At 46.6% G+C, this 26,746-nt stretch overlaps 1 protein-coding gene across 1 annotated transcript in view; it reads left to right on the plus strand.

Moving 5' to 3' along the window:
* adgrv1 (adhesion G protein-coupled receptor V1) overlaps window positions 1-26,746 on the plus strand; it is a 735,500-nt gene that overhangs the window by 262,149 nt on the left and 446,605 nt on the right. The window contains exons 43-47 of the mRNA XM_078557559.1: window positions 7,875-8,064; window positions 10,586-10,699; window positions 15,453-15,634; window positions 15,757-15,903; window positions 21,598-21,697. Coding sequence (XP_078413685.1) covers window positions 7,875-8,064; window positions 10,586-10,699; window positions 15,453-15,634; window positions 15,757-15,903; window positions 21,598-21,697 — 733 coding nt within the window. The remainder of the gene's footprint in view (window positions 1-7,874; window positions 8,065-10,585; window positions 10,700-15,452; window positions 15,635-15,756; window positions 15,904-21,597; window positions 21,698-26,746) is intronic.

A 26,746-nucleotide genomic window follows, 5' to 3' on the forward strand; every position in this document is an offset into this window, starting at 1 on the left:
ACTTGTGCTCTGTGATCAGGGTCATATCTTAGAGACGCAGAAACTTTAGAAACTTTAAAAACATCTGATCTTTTGTCCACCTTCAGCACCCGAGCCCTTCAGGAGCATAGCGTCCCTGGTCACAGATGCTGAAGAGATGGGGGCCTTAAAGGTGCTGAGAGCACACAGAGAGAATCATGGAACTCGGTGACGCCTGCCCACGACATTCTGGCAGTAATGACAAGCACCGTCGAGGTGCAGGAATCAGTAATGTGTCCAGGGAGTGTGAGGCTGGACCATCGCTTTGGTCTAAAGGCTGCACAAAGCACAGGGAAGAGGCCCTGGAATGAGACACCTGCCATTATCTTGTGTAGAAAGGTTTCTGAGTGACACGAACACTGCTCATCAGAACAAGGAGCCATAGGCAGGGAGACATTTTTGGGAGTTTATTGACAATAGTGAACACTGTGTACAAGTGATTAACACCCGTGTCCAGGCTGTGCAACTACAACTTCTTAACGAGGTGTCAGCTGTGGCTCAGTTCATAGCACCCTCGCCTTTAAATCAGAGGGTTGTGGGTTCATGTACCACTCCCGGAAACCAAGAACTGTGATTGTACTCGAAAGAGTTGCAATCTGTGACTGTTGATAACTCGAAAGAGTTTCACTTTTGGCGCTGGTGTGCCTACGCACGCAGGTGGCGACTTTCCGTCTTCAGACCCTGCAGCGATACCTTTACGTCGAGCCTCCTCCGAGATGGTGTGCCCTGGCGACGTATTTCTTCCGCCAGGTGCACGGCCTGAATTATGACGTGCAGCTCCTGTTTGTAGATCAGAGGGGCCTCGGCTCCTTCCAGGTGTTGCCCGTCTTTTACCAGGACCTGATCAAAGTCTGGAACGTGGTCGCCACGCGACGCAGCTCTCCCCCGTCAGGAGTAGCGGCTATCGTCAGAGAGCCGCTGCTCAGGAATCCGCCCCTCCGTCCCTTTCAGTGGCTGGCGGAGAGGAGGGCTGTGGCTGCCGGGGTGACCAGGGTCGGGGACGTGCTGGGTGGCGGAGGACTGGGCTGGATGCTCCCGCAGGAGTTGGCGCGTCGCGCGTCAGTGAGTGTCCAGGTCGCAGCCGATGCCATCCAAGACCTAAAAACGGTCGTGCTCGGACCCGAAGTCATTTTAGGTCTGGAGGTGGCTCAGGTGCGCGGTGATCTTCCGGCTGAACGTTCCCCTGTTCGGACGGAATTCCACATTGGCCCCAAGCCCCGAACCCTCCCTCGGGTGCCGGTGCCCCGCAATAATATGAGCCGCCTCGGGGACATGCCCTCCGTGCCATTTGGCACGGCGCGGAGGGGTTTTCTGTACGGACTGCTGCTGCACACCTTCCATTTTCTCGCCCTGGTCCGCCGCCCGGACACGCCCTGGCGTGCCTTGTTGCCGTCCGGCGGCGGAGGCCCCCGATGGGAGGCCCTCTACGGAGGTGTTCTCCCTCTTTCTATCGGGGACCTGGGTTGGAGGGTGTTGCATGCAGCAGTCCCCTATAATCGTAAAATGTGTAGGTTCACGGACTCCCAAGACACCTGCCCTTTTTGCGGTCTTGTGGAGTCCGTGGACCACGTGTATATAGGGTGTCTTAGGCTGCACCCCCTTTTTAGTTATTTAAAAAATCTTTTGTTACTGTTTTGGTTGCACTTCAGTCCCACGCTCCTGATCTACGGACACCCGGTGCGGAAGGGGGTCGGGAAGGAGGAGGACCTCCTCGTGAACCTGCTCCTGGGTCTGGCCAAGTTGGCCATCAACAGGTCCAGGCAGCGGGCGATCGACGGGGGAGTCCCGCCCGATTGTTTGTCCCTCTTCCGCGGCTACGTTCGCGGCCGGATGTCCCTGGAAAGGGAGCACGCGGTGTCTGCCGGCACCATCGAGGCCTTCCGTGCTCGGTGGGCACCGCGGGGTCTGGGGTGTTTTGTTGACCCCTTTAATCACATCTTAGTTTGATGTTTGTAAGGTTCCTTTAAAGTTTTTCCTTGATTTTACAGCTGACCTGACTTAGGGGCTGTGCTTGTTTTCTCCCTTGTTCCTTTTTGCTCATTTAGTTTATTGTTTTGACTCAAAAGAGTTACAACTTCTTAACGAGGTGTCAGCTGTGGCTCAGTTCATAGCACCCTCGCCTTTAAATCAGAGGGTTGTGGGTTCATGTACCACTCCCGGAAACCAAGAACTGTGATTGTACTCGAAAGAGTTGCAATCTGTGACTGTTGATAACTCGAAAGAGTTTCACTTTTGGCGCTGGTGTGCCTACGCACGCAGGTGGCGACTTTCCGTCTTCAGACCCTGCAGCGATACCTTTACGTCGAGCCTCCTCCGAGATGGTGTGCCCTGGCGACGTATTTCTTCCGCCAGGTGCACGGCCTGAATTATGACGTGCAGCTCCTGTTTGTAGATCAGAGGGGCCTCGGCTCCTTCCAGGTGTTGCCCGTCTTTTACCAGGACCTGATCAAAGTCTGGAACGTGGTCGCCACGCGACGCAGCTCTCCCCCGTCAGGAGTAGCGGCTATCGTCAGGGAGCCGCTGCTCAGGAATCCGCCCCTCCGTCCCTTTCAGTGGCTGGCGGAGAGGAGGGCTGTGGCTGCCGGGGTGACCAGGGTCGGGGACGTGCTGGGTGGCGGAGGACTGGGCTGGATGCTCCCGCAGGAGTTGGCGCGTCGCGCGTCAGTGAGTGTCCAGGTCGCAGCCGATGCCATCCAAGACCTAAAAACGGTCGTGCTCGGACCCGAAGTCATTTTAGGTCTGGAGGTGGCTCAGGTGCGCGGTGATCTTCCGGCTGAACGTTCCCCTGTTCGGACGGAATTCCACATTGGCCCCAAGCCCCGAACCCTCCCTCGGGTGCCGGTGCCCCGCAATAATATGAGCCGCCTCGGGGACATGCCCTCCGTGCCATTTGGCACGGCGCGGAGGGGTTTTCTGTACGGACTGCTGCTGCACACCTTCCATTTTCTCGCCCTGGTCCGCCGCCCGGACACGCCCTGGCGTGCCTTGTTGCCGTCCGGCGGCGGAGGCCCCCGATGGGAGGCCCTCTACGGAGGTGTTCTCCCTCTTTCTATCGGGGACCTGGGTTGGAGGGTGTTGCATGCAGCAGTCCCCTATAATCGTAAAATGTGTAGGTTCACGGACTCCCAAGACACCTGCCCTTTTTGCGGTCTTGTGGAGTCCGTGGACCACGTGTATATAGGGTGTCTTAGGCTGCACTCCCTTTTTAGTTATTTAAAAAATCTTTTGTTACTGTTTTGGTTGCACTTCAGTCCCACGCTCCTGATCTACGGACACCCGGTGCGGAAGGGGGTCGGGAAGGAGGAGGACCTCCTCGTGAACCTGCTCCTGGGCCTGGCCAAGTTGGCCATCAACAGGTCCAGGCAGCGGGCGATCGACGGGGGAGTCCCGCCCGATTGTTTGTCCCTCTTCCGCGGCTACGTTCGCGGCCGGATGTCCCTGGAAAGGGAGCACGCGGTGTCTGCCGGCACCATCGAGGCCTTCCGTGCTCGGTGGGCACCGCGGGGTCTGGGGTGTTTTGTTGACCCCTTTAATCACATCTTAGTTTGATGTTTGTAAGGTTCCTTTAAAGTTTTTCCTTGATTTTACAGCTGACCTGACTTAGGGGCTGTGCTTGTTTTCTCCCTTGCTCCTTTTTGCTCATTTAGTTTATTGTTTTGACTCAAAAAGAGTTACAACTTCTTAACGAGGTGTCAGCTGTGGCTCAGTTCATAGCACCCTCGCCTTTAAATCAGAGGGTTGTGGGTTCATGTACCACTCCCGGAAACCAAGAACTGTGATTGTACTCGAAAGAGTTGCAATCTGTGACTGTTGATAACTCGAAAGAGTTTCACTTTTGGCGCTGGTGTGCCTACGCACGCAGGTGGCGACTTTCCGTCTTCAGACCCTGCAGCGATACCTTTACGTCGAGCCTCCTCCGAGATGGTGTGCCCTGGCGACGTATTTCTTCCGCCAGGTGCACGGCCTGAATTATGACGTGCAGCTCCTGTTTGTAGATCAGAGGGGCCTCGGCTCCTTCCAGGTGTTGCCCGTCTTTTACCAGGACCTGATCAAAGTCTGGAACGTGGTCGCCACGCGACGCAGCTCTCCCCCGTCAGGAGTAGCGGCTATCGTCAGGGAGCCGCTGCTCAGGAATCCGCCCCTCCGTCCCTTTCAGTGGCTGGCGGAGAGGAGGGCTGTGGCTGCCGGGGTGACCAGGGTCGGGGACGTGCTGGATGGCGGAGGACTGGGCTGGATGCTCCCGCAGGAGTTGGCGCGTCGCGCGTCAGTGAGTGTCCAGGTCGCAGCCGATGCCATCCAAGACCTAAAAACGGTCGTGCTCGGACCCGAAGTCATTTTAGGTCTGGAGGTGGCCCAGGTGCGCGGTGATCTTCCGGCTGAACGTTCCCCTGTTCGGACGGAATTCCACATTGGCCCCAAGCCCCGAACCCTCCCTCGGGTGCCGGTGCCCCGCAATAATATGAGCCGCCTCGGGGACATGCCCTCCGTGCCATTTGGCACGGCGCGGAGGGGTTTTCTGTACGGACTGCTGCTGCACACCTTCCATTTTCTCGCCCTGGTCCGCCGCCCGGACACGCCCTGGCGTGCCTTGTTGCCGTCCGGCGGCGGAGGCCCCCGATGGGAGGCCCTCTACGGAGGTGTTCTCCCTCTTTCTATCGGGGACCTGGGTTGGAGGGTGTTGCATGCAGCAGTCCCCTATAATCGTAAAATGTGTAGGTTCACGGACTCCCAAGACACCTGCTCTTTTTGCGGTCTTGTGGAGTCCGTGGACCACGTGTATATAGGGTGTCTTAGGCTGCACTCCCTTTTTAGTTATTTAAAAAATCTTTTGTTACTGTTTTGGTTGCACTTCAGTCCCACGCTCCTGATCTACGGACACCCGGTGCGGAAGGGGGTCGGGAAGGAGGAGGACCTCCTCGTGAACCTGCTCCTGGGCCTGGCCAAGTTGGCCATCAACAGGTCCAGGCAGCGGGCGATCGACGGGGGAGTCCCGCCCGATTGTTTGTCCCTCTTCTGCGGCTACGTTCGCGGCCGGATGTCCCTGGAAAGGGAGCACGCGGTGTCTGCCGGCACCATCGAGGCCTTCCGTGCTCGGTGGGCACCGCGGGGTCTGGGGTGTTTTGTTGACCCCTTTAATCACATCTTAGTTTGATGTTTGTAAGGTTCCTTTAAAGTTTTTCCTTGATTTTACAGCTGACCTGACTTAGGGGCTGTGCTTGATTTCTCCCTTGTTTTTGCTCATTTAGTTTATTGTTTTGACTCAAAAGAGTTACTACTTCTTAACGAGGTGTCAGCTGTGGCTCAGTTCATAGCACCCTCGCCTTTGAATCAGAGGGTTGTGGGTTCATGTCCCACTCCCGGAAACCAAGAACTGTGAATGTACTCGAAAGAGTTACAACTTCTTAACCTTTTTAACCCTGCCACTACATCGTGGTGCTCCCCAGCCATCCACAGCGAAGGTGGAGGCAGCCTGCTGACTGCTTTGCCCTGTCTGTGATGACCATGATGGGCGTCCTCTGGAGGGCCCAGACCTGGAGGCCCCCGGCGTGCTTTTGGGGTCCTGCTGTGTGGCAGCTGGAGCTGCTAAGGTCACGGGAAGTGGGGATTTGGATGGGCTGTACACTCCCGGAGTAATCTGGATGAATGGCCCTGGGGGGCATACCTACTGATTCTCCTCCCTATGGGTGCCCGAGAGCCCCTGGCTGACTCCTTGAGGCGAAGTGGTAGCTGGATTGAGGTCGATCTGCCCCGCACCCCTCTTGCGTACACACTGTTGGAGGCCAACTATGGTGTCAATGATGGAGTTCAGCTCGTGCAGCAGTGCAGGAGTGATGCCCTGGGCCAAGGTCTCCATGTCAGCGTCCATCCTATCAGTGTTGACCTCTGTGTGTTGGCATAGCGGCACTATCACCTCAGCCTGAAGGCGGATAGACTCCTCAATCAGCCCTTGCACCTTGCAACCTGAGGAGTGCAGCAGACATCCCTTCCTGATGTTCCTGAGCTTGCCTTTGCAGCTCCAGCAGCTGTGACAGGACCGAGTCCAGAGGCTCATCATCTGACTCTGAATCAGCAAATTTTTGGCCTTTAGTGGTCCTCCGAGTGCCGGACACCTGGGAAGTCCCTGCCGCCACCTGCTGTGGATCAGACAGTGCGATGTGTTCACCAGATTGTGATCCCAAGACTACTATAAAACTAGGTCCCACCAAGCTGTGTGCACCTACGCTGGTGGAGGGTGTGGGTGAGTGCTGTGATGGAACTTCATGGAGGGTGCCTCAAGATTCCTCTTCAGAGGTTTCTCTGGGGCATGATTGTAGGCCCTGGGTCATGTACTCTGTCGGCTGTTTCCCATATGTGCCTGCGGAAGCAAGGGGGGGATAACTAATGCATGGCAGTGGCCTGTGAAACAGTACACATCAGTCACAGCATGGTTCTCTGATGGGTGTTGCAATGCTGGATCCTCACTTGGTAGAGCACCGCCGACCTCACTGTCAGCACAGGACCGATCCAGGTGCTCGCCGGCCAGCTGGATGGCTCTGTTTTCAAAGTTTGTGAGGACCTTGTTTTCAGGCATTCCTCCACCAGCCTGCAACCTCTCCCTCTTGTGTGCCAGCTTGTCCTGCATGAATAGAGATGGAGAGAGCGTAAGCAGGATGCCTGCCAGGCCAGATGATAAATATGCTTGGTATGTGTGGGTGGCGAGTGGCCCCATGGATGGGATGAGGACAGTGATGGTGAGTGTGAGAGAGTGAAAGGTGATGTCTCTTGAACCAGCAGTGAGTGAGACCCTTGTGGATGTGTGATGGGTTTGTGAGTGTGTGAGTTGAGATTGATGAGAAGAGTGACTTACTCTGGCGGAATGAAGGAGATCATTTATCCCCTTGCGGCACTGGTCGCTGCCCTATTTTGAAGGGCGTTGGTACTGGCCACCGCCTCCCAAGCCTGGTTGGTCATGCTGCTGCCCTTCCTGCAGCAAGAGCAGGGGTGGAGGACGTCGCTCCAGCCCTCCACTGAGTCCAAAAGGCGTCCCAGTGACGCATCATTAAACCTGGGGGCTGCAGTCTTTTTGCCTTTCGTGGACATCTTCCCTGTGGTAGTCCTGGGCTGGAAGCATTGAGATTGTGCTTGTGGCTGGACTTAAATATGGCCCAGCGTGATGAAGCGGTGAAGTGATGGTGTGGCAAGCGAATGAGAGCCCGCCCGCCATGGAAATGGCATGTTTTCCAGGAATGCATAATTAACGCGGTGGGTTTGGGATGATACGGCTTGAAAAGCCACCATTGCGGCCCATAGGTAAAACATCGTTTTACCTGCCCGCTACCTCACTTAGTGCAAATCTAGGATGATTCCATCCTTAGCTGAATGTGGAGACGTGAGGAACAAGAGTGTTGCTCCCGATTCCACAGCGATATTGAAAATCATTGTAGCTCCAGCCCTGACCCATCAGGAAAACTCCTGAGGATATTCACCTCAGTTGAAGAAGCTATGATTTGTGGATAAAATGTCAGAGAAAAAAAAGCAATTATTAAAAAGAATGAGGAATAAGGAGAGTAATGAAGTAAATTGTTTTTGGTTACATTGTCAAATTACAGACTTAAGAAAATTAAAGCTTAGAAACCAAAAAAGATCGAAATGTGTTTGCCATCTGGTTGATAAAACACACTATTAACTCGTATCAGTTGGTTTAGTTCAGTTTAGTGCTCCATCTAGCGGGTTGTTTGAGTACTCGCCTATGTCATATACAACACAGTTGTGCCAATTTATAAGTAACTGTATTGAGTGCTTCTTAAGGTGGTACATTGTTTGCTTGAATCTGGACTTAAGGTGACATTTGATCTTTTTTCCCTCTCCACCCCCAGATTCTGCAGATTTCAGCTATATTGGATGAAGAAGCAGAGATGGATGAACAATTCTTGGTCACTTTGTATGCTGCTACTGGAGGGGCTAGACTGGGAGAGAAAGTACAGACCCTGATAACAGTCCTTCAGAATCAGGCACCATTAGGACTCTTAAATATTTTCCCATTAGAAAACAGGTCAGAAAAATATAGCATATGTCCTTAATAACCAATGTAAATTATTATAACCTTAGGAGCCTACAATAATTATAGCAGTGGAATGAGTTTCTGACCCGAAGGATCATGATTTGAAATGTCAGCTTCAATTTACATTCAGTATATTTGTCATCCAACTAATGAGCACTCTCCAGAATGAGCCAGTTAATATGCAACAAAGTTTGTGAAAACGGCCATTACCCCAAATAATCAGTATTTATGCTGAACCAAAATTCTTCGACTCTGTCGGAAAGCAATATTTTCACATGTTTCAAACCCATCTTTGGTTGCGAAATTTATCAAAGTTTTTAATAAAAATGGCTGAAGAACTTCAACCCCATTGCCTATAGTGGGCATGTTTGAGTGCAGTTTGTCTGCTCTACGCGAAGACTGAAATCTTGCAGGGGGTGGGCAATGTAGTTCAGAGCAGTGCTGCCTTTATGATCTTCATCAGCCTTTCAGATTTGAATTGTATTGTTTGAAATAATCTACAAAGCACTTTTGATAGTGCAGACCTGCAGTGCCAGATCGCCTGCATCATTTAACCTAGAATCCAATGTTAAGAGAATCTCCCGGCTAATATCTGGGTTGCATTCCGCAACCATTTATTAGTGTAACCTGCACTATTTTGCGGTATAAACAGAGAACAGGATGCTAACAGGCGACTTTGCTTTCAAGTATAGTTATCATAATTTAATGTTTTTTTAAAGCATGCATATTTATTTAATCATGCTTCTTTGTGATTTAATTGTCCTGCACCCATCAAAAAACAAAGCAGTTTACTAACGATTCATAATACTGTATTATGCAATTCTAAAGGGAAGTTTAATTTATAAGGCAAAACCTTATCATTTGAACGTAGACAAGTGGCAAAACCTCATTGCCTTGAAGAAACCACAGTTATTCAACCTCTGATATTTAATATTTGAATTTCAGAAACACCAAGTAAAATGAAATGTAATGCGAGTAATACAGCTGTTTCTTCCTGAAATAGGCAGAGCACTTAAGATACTATAACTGGCAACTTTGAAATTGATGTTAGTGTAGATCGGTCATGGTTATTGCCTTTTGGCCGATAAACATGACTGCCTGTTCTAAACATGGATGTTTTAAGTTGTAGGAACCATAATTGGCTTTTCTTATATAATTTGAAAATGATTGATGATGATGTGACTCTCTCAGGACAACCTAATTTTCACAGAGTAGAATCTATTAACTGAGTCTCATTCGTTTTCTATGAGACAATGGACTAGCATTTCAGCTCTTACAGCTACTAGCCATAACAGAGATACCATTTTAAAGAAATGAGACACAAACATAATAAAGGCAAGACAGGTTTTGTTCTTATCAGGCTCTTACTATGAATCTTGAAAATGTGCAGCCAAGTTCATTTTTATTCATAATTACTGGTTGTTTGAATTAAATTATATAAGTGTATGGAAAGTGGTAATAGAACTGTATATATTCTACTGAAATCTAGTTTAAAAGCCAAAGGTACCCAAAATAATTTTATTAAGTTGATAATAGGATTATCAAATTTCTTGATCCCTTCAGTTGAAAAAATACTACACCACACCAGTTAAATTACTTTCAAACAAACCTCTGTGAGTTCTAGCTTTAAAAAGTCATTTAATGGCCGTTCTTCAAGCCTAGACAATAAGGGCTGGATCTTTGAGTGGATTTCGGTACACCAACGTCAAGACTATATGAAGGTCCAGCTCCATGAGGTTGTCAGCGTGTCCACTGATGCAACCTTCTGGAAAACAGCTTCCTAATCGGCCACCTCTGTGCTTGCCATCCTGTTAAGGAAGGCAGGTGGATGCTGCTGAGGCAGGCAGGGAGGCGAGTGTGAAGGCACCTCAATATGGAGGGGCCTATGCCTGTATAGGAATAAAGAAATAAAGAGACCCAAAGCTGGTAGGAGCGTTAGGGTGAAGGGGAAACCGCTCTGCACCATTAGTGAAAGACGGGGCTGTGGCCTTCCATCCCCACAGTTGAGGCATGGAGCCACTGGTTCCAATGGCTCCTTTGGCCTGCTGCCTGGAGGCTGCCTCGAGTGAACTGGCAGCCTCTGCATAAGGTGTAGGGCTATAGCAATGAGGAGAAAATACCAGCACTAGTGCAAAATGGCCCGTAAATGGGGCCTCACTTGTCCTAATTGGCTGCTCACTTCTGTGGAATAGGCAGCTGACCCTCTTCCCAACTCACACTGGGAAAGTTGCCAGGAGGCGGGAATATGTTGGGGAACTGGCCTTGTTTGCCCGCTTTCCCCTCCCAATATTTCCCTGCCCTCCCCACCAATATTTCTCTGGACCTGCCCCACCACCATCAATCCAACCCCGTCACATCAGAAAATTCAGCCCCAAGTGTCAGTAGGTTCACTAATACACCAATTTGTGCATGACCTTTTAGTAGGGTAAACCTCTACTTTTACAATGTCCATTTGCACTTCAACTATTTCATTTTTGAGAATTAGAATGTTTAACATCTTTGTTGGTTGATTTAGGACTCGCTCAGTGAGTGTGGATGAAGGCAATAGCACTTTGTATTTAAAGGTTTCTCGAAGTAATGGTTTGGAGAATAGAGTCTCTGTGGAATGGGAGACGCAGGCTCGAACAGCATTTGGATTAAGTGAGTTGTACTATTAGAACTGCTATATAGTGACCTATGGAACATTTTCTACAAAATGTGAAATATAATTCCAATGTAATAGTTAAAACCTTTACCTTGCTGTATCAGTCACAGTATGCAATATTACATTACTATTGACAGATAAAGAGATTTTATATGAAAGAATTTGCACAGTAATAGCATGGCATAATTTCTGGGCTATTGTATTTTAATTTTTGTAACTTATTTAACATTTTATCTCCTTTATTGTTACAAATCTTCCCATTGTTTGGTTGATAAATTAGGGTACTAAGATTTTTCCTGCTCTTTGACAACGTTGTTTTAGCTGAGCTACATCGTACTGCTCATTGAGGGGTTAAATTGGACCACCAATCCAACACACCACCATCCTATTGTGCATAATTGTGCTTAATGTACAGCTAACCATAGAAGCATAGTCTGTGCATTTTTTTCTTTCTGCTCAAAGGTTAATTTAGCAAGAAATGTAGCTCTATTTGTGTATAGTTGTAGTTATCTTTGTTAAGTCAATTTATTTCTCATGTTAATTTGTTGTTTAGCAGATTCTTGGGATTGGTTTACATTGAAAATTTAAGGCAAAAGGCTGAATGTGCAGGACACTGCCAAAATTAAAAAGACAAATCAGGAAGCAGTGATTAAGTGACATAAATCTTTGACATGAAAAGCTTGCTGATCGCATGTGGGAAGAAAAACTGAAGTGGGCAAGGAGTTATGCTGGGAAAAATAGGAATAGGGACAGTTGTGATGAGTCTTGATTTTTCAATCATAGGAGATAAAATTGACCTTTAGTGATTGTGCCGAATGGGTACTTGTTGTACACCTTACCTTTTGTCTTATACCACTTGTGCTGGCTCTCCAGGAGAGTCATCCCCAGTCCCATTCCCTTCATTCTTCCCTGCGTACTCTTCTTAAGAAATTTATTTTTAACATTTAGCTACATCCATTTTAAAATCTTTTACAGATTCTGCTTCCACCATTGTTTCTGATAGGATATCCCATCTGCTAAAATCCTGTTGCATATTTTTCTTCCTGGACCTTCTGTTTTGTTCTTTTGATGATGTATTCATGCCTTCTAACTACCAACTCCCTGATCTTTATCAAAAACCCCTCATAGCTATAAGCACTTCTATTAGTTCTCCTAAATGTATATATCCTCTTTTGATTTTTCCTCAGAAAATTTTTTCACACTTTTCTGCATTGAGCTTTTTCTGATATCCATCTGCTCAATCCATTAACTTGTCTATTTGCTCACAGTCATTTACAGTCCTCATTACAGTTAACCAATTTCTTCATTTATGTGTCATCTGTAAATTTTGATACTGCGTCCCCATAGCTAAGCCCACATCATCAGTGTCCTGTGGATGTAAAGAAGTGGATTGGCAAGTAGATTGGTATATTTAGAGCTTAGAAGGAACAACAGACTTTATTGGAGTACTGGCCATAAAGTATTTACAAAATGTAGACAGGCAAAACTAGGTGTAAGAGAGCAAGGATTGGGGTGATGACTACTAGAGAGAAAGGGTGTGGAACTGCTCCATGTAGCTCTATGGGAGCCTTCTGACGCTGTACTTGTCTGCCTCATGCCACTGACTACTTCCTGCTGGATAAGGAGGTTGCATGTGCTGGCTTCCCCTGCATGTGCCAGATGACCTTGATGCTTTCTTGATGTTACACAGTCTAATTGGCTAACATGATGCCAGGATTTGAAATTTGGTCAATAAAGTTGCTGTCATGATCATAAGACATGAAAGAGATCATAAACTGTTCAAATCAAACCTTACTTTAAAAAATAGATTTTGCTGGACCAAATACAATACTGCTACAGGTCACATGATTTGCAAGTTGGCTACAGTTCTGGAAACTTCCAACAGTAATTACAGGTCAAAACTCAACCCTCATCCTTGTGGAATCTCATACCTATCATTATGTGGACCCATTACAATCAATGAAACAAAGGAGCAGCAGACAGCCTGTTCCCCTAGCATAGACTTATAACAAAGAGAGAGAACCGTTGAAACTCATTATACCTGCGGAGGCACTAATAGCCACTATCTATCTGCCAAGGTGAACAATGGATTTTGACCAGAGACACAGAAACTGATTGTTGACCTGAAACTGACTCATTGATGGGCAACACCACATGACCTAAGCTCCTTTGGCTTTTGGATCATTTTAATGTTGTATTCCTGGATCCAAGGGCAGTCTTGTGTTAATAGCCAGCATGTCAACACCAAAGCAGGACCCCAGGCCGACAACAAAGCCTGCCTCAAGTCTAAACCTCTGTGAAGCCTGGTTCTCTGGAATATTCCTGCCATCACTGTAGAAAGGACAAGTCTCTGTATGCCAACCTCATATTGCTGCATCATCATCAACTTTGGAGGAATTTGGCAACTTCTATTTTCATCCAGCTGAACCCACCTGAATTTTAACTCCTATGTGAAGGAACCCTCACTGGACTCTGGCATTCTGGACTATAACATTGATGTGAATTAATATCCCTTTTCTTTATGATTTAAGTTATTCCGAGTTGTAAAACTTTTCTTTCCTATCCCCTTGTGTGCTTGTCTGTGTGTATGTACTTGCAACGACCACCCCCTGTGTTTGAATGAATGAATAAACAGTAGTTCAGATTTAACCAAAAGAGAATTTGCTACAAATTACTTTAAAATTGACTTCACAAACGGAGGGTTTGGGGAAACACGTCGCGGTCTGTTTCAAAAATTAAAACACAGCTGCTTATGGACAGATGGTGAGGAAATAAAGGAGTTGAGTTTGCCTCTCTCCCTTGTCCGTGAACTGTGCAGAGGGCCCCTTGTTGTTCATGCTGAAACAACAAGCACAAAGCTACAAGATGGGCTCGGCATGAGAATTGTTTAAAGGGCCATGCACTCAACTTGCAGGTAAGATAACTTCTTGGAACTAGAATCTAGAAGTTCTCTGCAGTATCCTTGGAGGTGTTTGGTGAGTTTCTAGATTTGTCCAAGTGTTGCCGCATCCTCACAGTAGGGGAAGGTGACCTGTCCACTGGGTCTGCATGACGACAGGGAGGTGGAGCAGAGCTCTGCACCATCCCCTCTGCCAGGCTGGAGTCCGCCAGAGTCTGACAGTGACAGGAGGCCGACTGGCATGCCAGCCAATGCACCCTGCATCTCCATGTGTATACCCATCAGTGCTTTCCTGTATGTTGCCTCATCAAAGTCCTTATCTGAGTCCTGTGCAGTAGTACTTGTCTGCCATGTTGCCCTCTGGTGAGCTGGTAACCAAGCCATCCTTTCCCCTGAAGCCCACTCGTAAACTGATGACTCAGCATGTGCTAGATCCCAACTCGCTTCCAAGGTATGTGGGGTGCCAGTATCTGAGCTGGTGGGCTTTGAGTTTTTGATAAAGTGATGGGGCCTCTTCATTAATGCTATGCTGTTGCTCTCTTTCCTCATCCTGGAGCTGCTGTGACTGGACAGACGGCAGTTCCTGGGTGTCTGAAAGCAGGAAATCGGAAGGAGAGGTTGGTGTAAGGGTGGGGGAATTTGTAGCAAGAGGTCCATGGTCACACCATCTGCAGCTTGCTCATTGTAGCAGAATGAGAGTGTGCTGTGAGTTGAGAATGGGCATAAGGCAGGAACATGCTGTTATTTTGAATGTTCTCAGTGAAGTTGGATGCCGCGGTCCCCATCACAGACTGCCCAATGATGTGAACAACTGTCTCAGGAGATGAAGGCCTCCTGGTCTCCCACTGGGTCTGCTCTCTTCTAGTATGTGTCACTTTATCCTGCAAGAGGGCAGATTGGCAGTGGTTGTATAATAGTGTTTGAATGATATGCCTACCAAAGCTGAATAACTGATAGTACATAGAGGCAGAAAGAGGTGGATATGAGTTTGGCACCATTGATACCTTTGGTGATGTAGAGTACCTAGTCGTTAGGACTGAGTCCTGAGTGTCAGGGACTGCCGCCTGGTGAGAGATAGGAGTGGGGTGCATTGGGCAGTGTGAGTGTTTTGAAGTGTGGTGGGTAGCAGATATGTGAAGATGCATTCACTGCCTGTACACCTGAAGAAAAAAAATGCAAAAAAAAAATGCTGCCCCCGCCCCCCACCCACCACAAGTTTCCAACCTGCATGGGCTTGTGGGCACCTGAGGTATGCATGCAGTGTTCACAAAGCCCATGCTATTTAGGCGCTCTCCCAAGTCCTGCACACTTTTGTATTCCCAAGTAATATCAGGGCCAATAGAGCAACCATTTGAAGGTTAAGAAGGACTGCTTTCCATATGAAAAGGATGAACATAAACTTCCAAGAAAGAAAAATGATTTGGGAATAAAAAAAGTTGAAGAGATGGCATTGGACAGCCTACGTTCACATGTACGGGTCTTGGGATAGATTGGAAGGTTATCATCAGAGCCAGAGATCTTACTGGAGCCTGATAGATCTGGTTCAAATAAGTCTTAAAGCTGAAGCAGGAGGGAAATTGTTAACCAAGATAATCAAAATTAGTGTTGACAGAGAAAAGAAAATCAAGAAAGTTAACTTTGTACTTAGCAACTAAGTGGGATGAAAGAGAGGTGAGAAGTGAGTTCATTGAATTTAAAAGAGACAGCTTGATGACAGACCAGAATGGTGTTTTTTGGAAGGGCAGGAAATTGCACTTGTTCCTTTTTGATAGAAAATTATTCTATACTGCTTAATATGCATAGTTAATTAATTTACTAATTAATATGCAAATTTATTTTACTTTTTTCAGAGGGTGATATCCAAGTGCTGTCCACATTGCAGAATTTTCCTGAATCACTCAGCTCAGGTTGGTGTTTTATGACATTAAACAACACCCTGTTTGGAATTGTTCTTCGAGTATCTGGAAACAGCTCCAAAGCAGAAGTTTTATCAACACTTTATCAATGGCAGGGTGTGTTTGTCCCAGTGCAGGTAAAAACAAACTAAAAATCCCTTTTTTTTTTGTTTATTTGAAATGATAACTCTAACCTTTTCAATTCTTTCTGGTAATCTATGAAATAACTAAAAAAATGATAATGTCATTGTTCTTTCAGAACTTCAAAACATGGAATCCTACAGGTTGCACAACCTTCATAAAAAATGATGCATCCTACATAATCATTACTCACAGTGGAATAACAGGAGTGAAAGCAACCAACAACAGTGTTTACAGATTTACGCTGCAATCTGAATTAACATTGGTATGGTCTATGTTTTGCCTCTTGTTTTTAATTATTAATTTGGAGGTGAATCAACAAGCTATTTAGAGTTGTTTTTGACAGTGAAACATTGCCACAAGGGAAGTATAATTAATTTCATAAGATCATAAGAAATAGAAGCAGGAGTATGCCATTCGGCCCCTTGAGCCTGCTCCACCATTCATTAAGATCATGGCTGATCTGAATGTGCCTTAACTCCACTTTGTTGCCTGCACTCTATAACCCTCCACTCCCTGGTCAATCAAAAGCCTGTCCAACTCAGCCTTGAATATACTCAATGATTCAGCCTCCACTGCTCTCTGTGGAAGAGAATTCCAAACACTAATGACCCTCTGAGAGAAGAAATTCCTTCTCATCTCCATCTTAAATTGGACCCCTTATTTTTAAACTGTGCCCCCTTGTTCTAGATTCCGTCATGAGAGGAAACATCCTCTGAGCATCTGCAATGTCAAGCCCACTCAGAATCTTATATGTTTCAATAAGATCACCTCTCATTGTTCTAAACTCCAATGAGTATAGCCCCAGCCTCTCAACCGTTCCTCATAAGGCAACCCCTTCATCACAAGAATTAGCCTAGTGAACCTTCTCTGAACTGTTTACAATGCAAGTGTATCTCTCTTTAAGTAAGGAGACCAAAACTGTACACAGTATTCCAGTGTGGTCTCTCACTAATGCCATGTAGAGCTGTAATAAGACTTCCCTACTTTTATATTCCATCCAGATTGGAATAAAGGCCAACTTAGCATTTGTCTTCCTAATTACTTGCTGTACCTGTATGCTACGTTTTTGTGCTTCACTTGCAAGGACACCTAGATCCCTCAGTACTGCAGCATTTTGCATCTCCCTCTATTTAAGCATTATTCTGCTTTTCTGTTCTTCCTGCCAAAGTGGACAACCTCATATTTACCCACATTATACTCTATCTGCCAATCTTTTGCTCATTCACTTAACCTATCTATATCCTTTTGCAAACTCTTTGTATCCTCCTTACAACTTGCTTTCCTGCCGATCTTTGTATCATCAGCAAATTTGGCCACAATACAGTCAGTGCCTCCATCCAATCCATTACTATAGATTGTAATTAGTTGAGACCTCAGTACTGATCCCTGTGACACTCCACTAGTTACAGTTTGTCAACCTGAAAATGATTCATTTATCCTGACACTCTGGCCTGGATTTTCATCCCCAAAGTGGGTAGTGGGAATTGAGAGAGAATCTTGGGAGAAAGTGCCCGCAAAGGCTGGATTTTCATTGTGGGTGGGGAAGGTGGTGTAGGCTGCAGTCAGGCCAGCTGACCTGGGAAAATGTCTTGAGGCAGCCACAGGGACTTGCCAGGTGCTGAGGCTGGCTGTTTAAAAGGCCTGCCTCGGTATTGTGGGACTTGGTCCCATTTAAAATAAAAACAGAAAGGCCCCCCAACCCTCACCACCCCCCCCAACAACTTACTTCCCATGCCCCATCCATGCCATGTCATATGAAGGTAATACCCCCCATCCATTCTCTATGACTTGTCATGCTCCCATGCCAAGGTATGCCCCCCACCCATTAAAGTTTCAATAGCTGAAACTGCAGGCACTTGCACATTGGGACTCAGGTGGTTTTGTACCCTAATGGGTGTCTCTGCTCTCAACCAAGAATACGTAATGAGACTTGGCTGTGTGCCCAAAAATCCATTAGCCTGTGGAAACATCTGATCCCCAGGAAAAACATTGTTCGATTGACAGCTCTGGCTCTCTGATCTCTGCAGTCAATTTCACAATGTTTATTTACACAAGATTAAGAGGCTTCTTAGTCTCTTCTAAAGTTATTGCAGCTTTAAAGGGTCTCAATGATTGGCATTTTTATTGGGCTGTAGTAAAAAGGAGTTTTTTTTCAAGATGATAGTTATCAATGAATGACTTTTTAAAAAAGTTTTTTTATACATCCTACTGTCACTATAGGGTTCATTGATTCTACACAGTCTATAGTGGATGAATGAGCATGGAAGCGCTTTATCATGGCATGGGGGGCATGAGGAGCCAGCCGTAGGAGTTGTTTGGGGACCTTATCGTGGCATGGGGGACATGAGGGGCCACAGGTGTTGTTTTGAGGCTTTACCTTGACAGGGGGGGCATTTGTTTTTATTCGTTCATGGGATGTAGACGTCATTGGCTAGGCCAGCATTTATTGCCCATCCCTAATTGCCCTTGAGAAGGTGGTGGTGAGCTGCCTTCTTGAACCGCTGCAGTCCATGTGGTGTAAGTACACCCACTGTGCTGTTAGAGAGGATGTTCCAGGATTTTGACCCAGCGACAGCGAAGGAACGATGATATATTTCTAAGTCATGATAGTGAGTGGCTTGGAGAGGAACTTCTAGGTGGTGGTGTTCCCATCTATCTGCTGTCCTTGTCCTTCTAGATGGTAGTGGTTGTGGGTTTAGAAGGTGCTGTTTAAGGAGGCTTGGTGAATTCCTGCAGTGCATCTTGTAGATGGTGCATACTGCTGCCACTGTGCGTTGGTGGTGGAGGGAGTGAATGTTTGTGGATGGGGTGCCAATCAAGTGGGCTGTTTTGTTCTGAAGTCTGCATGAAGGAGGACCTTTTGAAGTGACCTTTTAAAAGGTCCCCTCATGCAGACTTCAGACCTCTGAGGTGCCTTGAACCATGGCTCATTGAAACCTGGCCCTCCTCCATGAAAATTGCGGAGAACTAGGACGTGCCTACCCTGCAATGGGACCGGCCAGTTGGGGAGTGCAGGGTGCGCCAGTTCCTCTCCAGTCCTGAAGAGATGCCCTTAACCTTGGCACCGGACAGGCAACTCGGCCTCTGGGACTCTCACGTTTGGCTGCAGAGAACAGTACCTATCCTTCTAACTATACTGTCCCCTACTACAATTACATTACTTTCTACGCCCCCCCCCCCTCCACTTGAATGGCTCCCTGAACCATGGCGCTGTGGTTAGTTTGCTCATCCTCTCTGCAGCCCCTACTCTCATCCACGCAAGTTGTAAGAACTTCCAACCTGTTGGACAATTGCAAGGGCTGAGCCTCCTCCAATGCTACCTTCTGGATCCCATAACTGCATCACTCATAGTCACACCCTCCTGTCCCTGACCATGGACCAAATCTGAAGTACCTGTGTGACTGCCTCCTGGAACAGTGTCCAGCGAGCTTCCCCCCCCCCTCCCTGATACAAATGCAGTACAGTTCTTCGAAAGCAAAATACTGTGGAAGCTGGAAATCAGCAGTTCATCAGGTTCATTAGATTACTGTTTATACAATAATAGTGCAATTAGCATAACACTGAAAAAAATCAAGGCAAATATCTTAATCTGTTTGTAATAACATCCAATGATTTACTGAGTAAAGTTACTGCTTGTCACAGTATTGAGGCATATAGATTAAGAAATTGCATGTTCACTATGTACTGAGTTTATTTATCTCGGGCATGGCAGAAATTTAGGGTAACCTTTTCCCCCTAAGCTGGGGTGATTAAAATCCTTTGAGAGTCCCCGTCATGCTTGTGGATGTGTGAGGATGGAATTAGCTCTCAGCTGTATTGGACTCCATGGTAGATTAACTCCTCATATTTAGGTTCTTAGATGAAGAATGTTGAAGTTGGGAAGGTACTGAATGACTAAACCCACCACCTTCAGGAAAGGACTAAAGAAAATTAAGTGAATCAAGAAGATTTTTAAAACATGCATTTGTGCTTATATGATTAAATCAGATTAGTAGAGTGGGAGGACAGATTATCTTTATATCTTCTGGGTTAGGTATTAGTGCTTGACAGGAGAAGAATTCAAATTAAAGATTATAATTTTTTTTGGATTTCTGACAGCACTATGTTGTTCTTAATACAGAGGAAGTGGACCTTGGCTCAACTGGGAGAAAGCTCTTCAAGATATTAGAAAAAATACACTGGGGCCCTCCTATAACATGATCCTCTATAGAGCAGGACTTGGTATAAACCACACAAGTCAGGAAGGCTTCCATTTGTAATGTTTGCACCACACAAGTGCCGGGCAATGACCATCTCCTACAACAGAGAATCTAAACACCTCCCCTTGATTTTCAGTGGCATTACCATTGCTGAATCCCCCACTATCAACGCCCTGGGGGTTACCATTGACCATAAATAGAACTAGACCAACCATTAAATACGGTGGCTACAAGAGCAGGTCAGAGGTTGGGAATTCTGTGGTGAGAAACTCATGTCTTGACTCCCTAAAGCCTATTGACCATCTCCAAGGCACAAGTCAGGAGTGTGATGGACTATTCTCTGCTTGCCTGGATAATGTGACTCCAAAAATACTCAAGAAGCTCAACGTGATCCAGGACAAAGAAGCCTGCTTGATCAGCACCCCATCCACTACCTTAAACATTCACTTCCTCCACCACCGTTGCACAGTGGCAGAAGTGTATAGGATCTATAGTGTATCTATAGGATGCAATGCAGCAACTTATCAAGTCTCCTTTGACAGCATCTTCCAAACTCTTTACCTCTACTACCTAGGAGGACAAGGACAGCGGACAGATGGGAACTTCACCTGTAGGTTCCCCTCCATATCACTTATCAAGCTGTCTTGGAACTATATTGCCATTCCTTCACTCTTGTTGGATCAAAATCCTGGAATTCCCTTCCTAACAGCATGGTGGGTGTATCTATACCAGATGGCCTGCAATGGTTTCAGAAAGCAGCTCATCACCACATTCTTGAGAGTAATTAGGAATGGGCAACAAATGCTGGCCTAGCCTGAGACACCTATATCGTATGAAAGAATAAAAAAAAAGCTGAGCTCTGCTGAGGCAGCAGTAAAGGCATTTCAGTTGACCTTAGCCTGGAGCATGTGTTAGGAAAGAGGTAAACTTGCTGCTGCTGCTGCTGGCTGTCTGGTAACTCCTGCTGGATAGTGTATATATGTGTAAGCCTGAGAATAGGCACCAGCAAAAGACATAGTTATGGGTGGGCTCAATGCATACACATCTTCCTAGCCTGGGAGGAAATGTTGATTGATTTAGGAAACAAAAATAGATGTTAGTGCACATACCCAGACAGATGTGATTCCCACCAAATACACTGGACCACATTATAGCATGATCTCACCTATAACGTGGTCTTGTCCTGTGGGCCACATTATAGGGTGGGGAGGGCGGGGTGCAGCTCCAGTCTACTTTTTAAATCTGAGGGCTTTTTTTCATCAGAACAATGACTACCTAAACACATGAAAGTTTTTGCCAAAATGTTTATGTGTACTCCAGTAAATGAATGAAACTGTGGGTGTCAAATTGGTCAATGCCAGCAGGGTGAAACAAACTCGTAATGACTCGGCATCTGATTTTTCTTTTTACTTCACCTGATCTTCTTCCCACTGAAGTTCGGTGTAGACTAGTTCATACACTTTTTGGGAATTCTTTCCTTGTCTTGTTTTGCTTTTACTTCTTTTGAAATTAAAAATCTTGGCAACATTTTCTAAGTCAGTGGGAAATAAAAGCTGGTTCAGTGCACATGAGGCAGCCAGTCACTATGGCCCCATTTTGCACTGCTGGCATAGACCAATTTCACACCTAGTGTATGTTATCAAATGCAGTTCTATTATTCGGGTGATACGAAATGTTTGAATAATTAAATCAGATTAATGGATTGTTGTTATAATTTCAAAATATTGTCTTAGTCTTTTCTTTGATTTTCCTCACAGATTCAGTCGTTGATAGTATCCGTAACCAGTGATGTGAAACACTTCACACAGGACAACCAGGATTATTTGATCATTAGCAGTCAAGCGGACACTCTTGACAGTAATTCAAAGGTTAATTTTGAGATGACCTAGATTTAGTGGCCATATGTATTTGTATGAACTCAGTTTCATGTTAGCCATTATTTATATAATGATAAAAAAGGAGAAGCAGAAGTTAAAGGGAGCTGTATTTCTTGCAACTAGTTAGCTGAAACACAAGAATTGTGACCTGCCAGATTTACTGCTTCCCTTGCGCCTCCTGCATTTAAGTTGCAAAACTGCTAAGCTTTTGACCCCTATGTTTATAATGGTATTTTTTGATAGAATCCTTTTGGACTTTTTGGTGACAGGGCCTATCAGAAAATTATTTCTGAGGTAAACAGCAGAGGTGACAGCCTCCTGTTCATGACTGTTACTAAATTTAATCAGGTTGGTGATGAAATTCTCATCAAGTGAGTGGGTGAAAATCAGGCTGTTTGGTGGAAGTGTCTAATGCAGACAGTAGATGGTCCTTGTAGGTTTTCATCCCATTTAAGCTCCATCATAAATTTTGAAGGAAAACAAAATAGAAGGAATAATCGCAATTGCTCCCCAACCCCCACCCCATCCCCCCGCCCCCAACCACACCTCACCCAAATGGGTGCAGCCATTAGAGGATTGGATTCGGAATACGATTACCTATTCTGAATTCTGTTATTTCCACCCTGAAATCAACACCTTTAACGAATGCCTGTATATTATAGAGATTTCTGACTGTAGCACCTGATAGAAACTTAAGTAGATTCATAAAAATATTTCATTCAGCTGGTAGTAGTTTCAAAAGCAGAGGGACAAGAATTTCCAGTGCGCTCAGGACAATTTTATACAGTCCAATGAGAAAGAAGGCATTGCTGGACCTGGTTCTTGGCAGGGGGTGCACCAAGTGGATCAAGTGTCAGTAGGGAAACATTTAGGGGACAGTGATCATAAGGAAAAGGGCAAGGAGCAAACCAGAGTAAGAATAATAGAGACTGATAACGAAGGTAAGAGCCCATGGGATCCAAGGCAATTTGGCAAACTGGATCAAGAATTGGCTGAGTGTCAGGAAGCAGAGGGTGATGGTCGAGGGGTGTTTTTGTGACTGGATGCCTGTGTCCAGTGGGGTTCCACAGGGATCATTTTTGGGTCCCTTGCTGTTTGTGGTATATATAAACGATTAAGACTTGAATGTAGGAGGGTTGATCAGTAAGTTTGTGGATGAAACGAAAATTGGTGGGGTGGTAAATAGTGAGGAGGATAGCCTTAAATTACAGGAGGATATAGACGGGCTGGTCAGATGGGCTGGCCAGTGGCAAATGGAATCTAATCCGGATAAGTGTGAGGTGATGCACTTGGGCAGGACAAACAAGGCATGGGAATACACGATGAATGGTAGGACCCTGGGAAATACCGAGGATCTGAGGGACCTTGGTGTTCATGTCCACCGGTCCTTTAGGTAGCGGGGCAGGTAGGTAAGGTGGTTAAGAAGGCATATGGGATACTTCCCTTTATTAGCTGAGGCATAGAATATAAGAGCAGGGAGGTTATGCTGGAACTGTATAAAACGCTGGTTAAACCACAGCTAGAGTATTGGGTGCAGTTCTGGAATCCGCATTATAGGAATGATATGATTGCACTAGAGAGAGTGCAGAGGAGATTTACCACAATGTTGCCTGGGCTGGAGAGTTTTAGTGATGAGGAGAGATTGGATAGACTGGGGTTATTTTCCCTGGAGCAGAGGAGATTGAGGGGGGGACATGATTGAGGTGTATAAAATGATCAGGGGCATAGATAGGGTAGACAGGAAGGAACTTTTCCCCTTTGTGGAAGGATCAATAACCTGGGGGCATAGATTTAAGGTATGGGGCAGGAGGTTTAGAGGAGATATGAGGAAGAATTTTTTCACCCAGAGGGTGGTGGGAATCTGGACCTCACTGCCTGAAAGGGTGGTAGAGGCAGAAACTCTCATAACATTTAAGAGGTATTTGGATGTGCACTTGCGATGCCATGGCATACAAGACTATGGGCCTAGTACTGGAAAATGGGATTAGAATAGTTAGGTACTTGTTTGACCGGCGCAGACTGGATGGGCCGAAGGGCCTTTTTCTGTGCTGTTGACCTCTATGACTCAATGTCTCTATGCCTCAGTTTTAGCTCGCATCTGAAAGATGACACCTCTGACAGTATAGCACTCCCTCAATACTACATGAAATGTCAGCCTAGAATTCTATGTTCAAGTCCTGGAATGGCACTTGAACCTTCTGTATTCAGAGGTGAGAGTGCTTCCTGCTGATCTACGGCTGGCACATGTCTTTCATTTTATTGAAATCGTTTGGGCGTATGATGGGCAGCAGATTTACTAACGCTCATTTTCCACCGCTGGAGAAGTTGAATTTCAATCCCTGTGCTATCGAAATGCATTTATTAGTACCAGTCAGTAGGTGATAGGCTTTATATTTTGAGACATCCATAGAAAAATTTCTGCTGTGCCTTATGAAAGGTCGCGAATCAGTTCTTCTATTTCTCCAGCCTGTTTCTTTCTTGTTTCTCCAGCGATAAAAAGTGTCAGTAATACAATCAGCTTGCTGCAGCACATTTTTGTTTAAGTTCTTCTCATAGCATGGGTTTTTAAAAAAGAGACAAATATTCTTTATGATTGGTCATAAGCATGTGGTCTTCACAAACCCGTAGTTTGCCTAGGTCCTCCCACATTTCCATCCCCTACAGCATTCGCTGAATTAGTTACCCTAACCTCAATAGCTTTTTTTGCCTTACTGAGTTAAGATCCAGATCTCTGCTATTTCTCCTCTGTTGCTTGACATTCTCTCCATTGCAACTTATTTCTCTGCATCAGGAAAGAATACTTGTTACTGTCAGTCTCATAACACCATCCGCTGATTTTACTTGGGTTTAATTTTTTCATTAGTGCTGCTTTGTTAAAATGGCAGTTACAAAGAAGGAAGTTGAGTCTTCATAGTTAATTTATGCATTGCATATGATATTGCTGTATAATTCAAAGGAAAATGAATAACTGCAGGTTCCTTTACGCTTAAGATGAAACTCTTTGACTGCAGATGGATGGCGGAATCGTCCGTGCCCACTGGCGACGGGTGTGTTCGGTGGCGTGAGCGCACAATATGGCGAGAAGGCCAAAAATCAGTTTCATGGTGTCATGAAACCAGTTTGTGATCATCCGCTCCACCCACTGATGGCGGGCCTCGTTTCCCAGCATCGGACGCAGGGAACCTCATTGTAATATATCTGCATACTATTATAAGCTCAGCCCACCAGAATTGTCCCCCCCTGTTGGATTGTCTATCTGATATGTTTCACACAGCATATAAATGGCATGCATTGGCAAGCTGCGCTTAGAGGGGAACTTGGAGGTGAGTGCACAGTAACGTTGTGGAGCGCTTGCCTGGGTCTCCTGTTGGACTTCAAGGTTGAGGCATGTTGGGGGGGACCAAAGGTTACACTGCGGTTGAGGCACATTGTGGGGGGGCATGAGGTACAAGGGCAGAATTGCGGTTGCAACTGGTGTACAAGCACGTGTGGGGTTGGGGGTGGTTGGTGGGCAAGGGAAGCAGCCATGCATTAGGGAAACCTTGCATAAAGTGACCATTTTTCTGCAGTTGAAGACAGTTCAGGCGCAGCCACATTGATATGATTGGAGTCGATCTCTAGCTTATCTGCCCACTCAAGCAATGCAGAGGCATCAAAGTGCCACCAAGTGCCCCAGTGCTTTTCGCCCCTCGGGCACAGACTGCAAAGTAATGAGTATTTTAGTGGACTGCAGAACAGATGGACAACTGGGCACGTTGTACAGTCTCTTGCTAAAGCTGGCTGTGGAGCAGTCACTGGTGGAGGCGCTCACAACCCCTTGCAATGTCATCATTCCGATTTGAACCAGTCTCCGCCATGGTCCAGGCTAACAGTGCTGCCATACAGTGTGGGTTAGGAGAATGCCTGCACCTGAGCTGAGAGCACAGATTGCAGTCCAATGGGCAAAGCTGCTGCCAATCGGTTGAGTGAAGTGGTGCAGAGGTGGATGGGGTTTCGGGCAGCAATGCAGCGCACTAATCTCTGACCATCCAAGTGGTGGTCAGCACTCTCCAGGATACATTAAGGGGCCTTTAGACTTAACCAAGACAGGTTATTAGTACACCTATGCTAACCCACATGTCTCTTTCTTTTTCATCCTGCAGGAGGAGTACATCAGGATCATGGAGCCTGGCAACCTAACTGTATGCCTCATGGCTTACAGAGAGCGAAGATGACAGAGAAGAGAGCAACTGAGGTACCTGGCTGCACAGAGGGAGGAGCAGCACCGTCCGGAAGAAGGGGCGGGTGGGGCTTCTGCACACACTGCTGAAGAGCCACAGCAAGCCATCGCTCATTGACGTCTAGCTAGACCCAGGGTCTATAGGGGCTGCCATTCATTCCTGCAGATGACTGAGGGGCCAGTGTCACCGAACACTGCACATGTCTAGGGAACTGGTTAGTCACATCTGCTAGCTACTGCAGGATTTGGCGCCACAGGGACATGGAGGGCATCCACTGTCAGTGGCCGTGAAAGTGGCCACAGTGCTCAATTTCTATCCCAGTAGCTCCTTTCAGCTACTGGATGACCTCTGTGGGATAACACAAGCCCTCTACCCACAAATTCATCCATGATGCCATCTTTGTGAGGGCACATGACTTTGTGCATTTCATCCGGGATCAGGAGACCCAGGATGCAAGAGCGTTTGGATTTCCCAGATCTCGGGTTTCCCACAGGTGCAGGGTGTGATTGACTGCTCTCATGCGGCGCTCAGGTTTCTGCTGCAACACCTGGTGAACTACATCAACATCAAGAGAATCCATTCGCTGAATGTGCAGCTGGTGTGCGACCACCACAAATGCATCCTGCAGGTCTGCGCCCAGTTTCCAGGGAGTGTGCACGAATCCTACATTCTCAGTCAGTCACAGATCCCTGAAGACTTCCAGGGTCCACAGAAGTTGCAGGGATGGCTCCTCGGGAGCAAGGGCCACCCACAGATGATGTGGCTGATGACACCCGCGTGGTGACCTCAGACTGCAACAGAGCGATGGT

The sequence above is a fragment of the Cetorhinus maximus genome, chromosome 2, assembly GCF_964194155.1.
Source record: "Cetorhinus maximus chromosome 2, sCetMax3.hap1.1, whole genome shotgun sequence".
NCBI classification, from domain to species: Eukaryota; Metazoa; Chordata; class Chondrichthyes; order Lamniformes; family Cetorhinidae; genus Cetorhinus; species Cetorhinus maximus.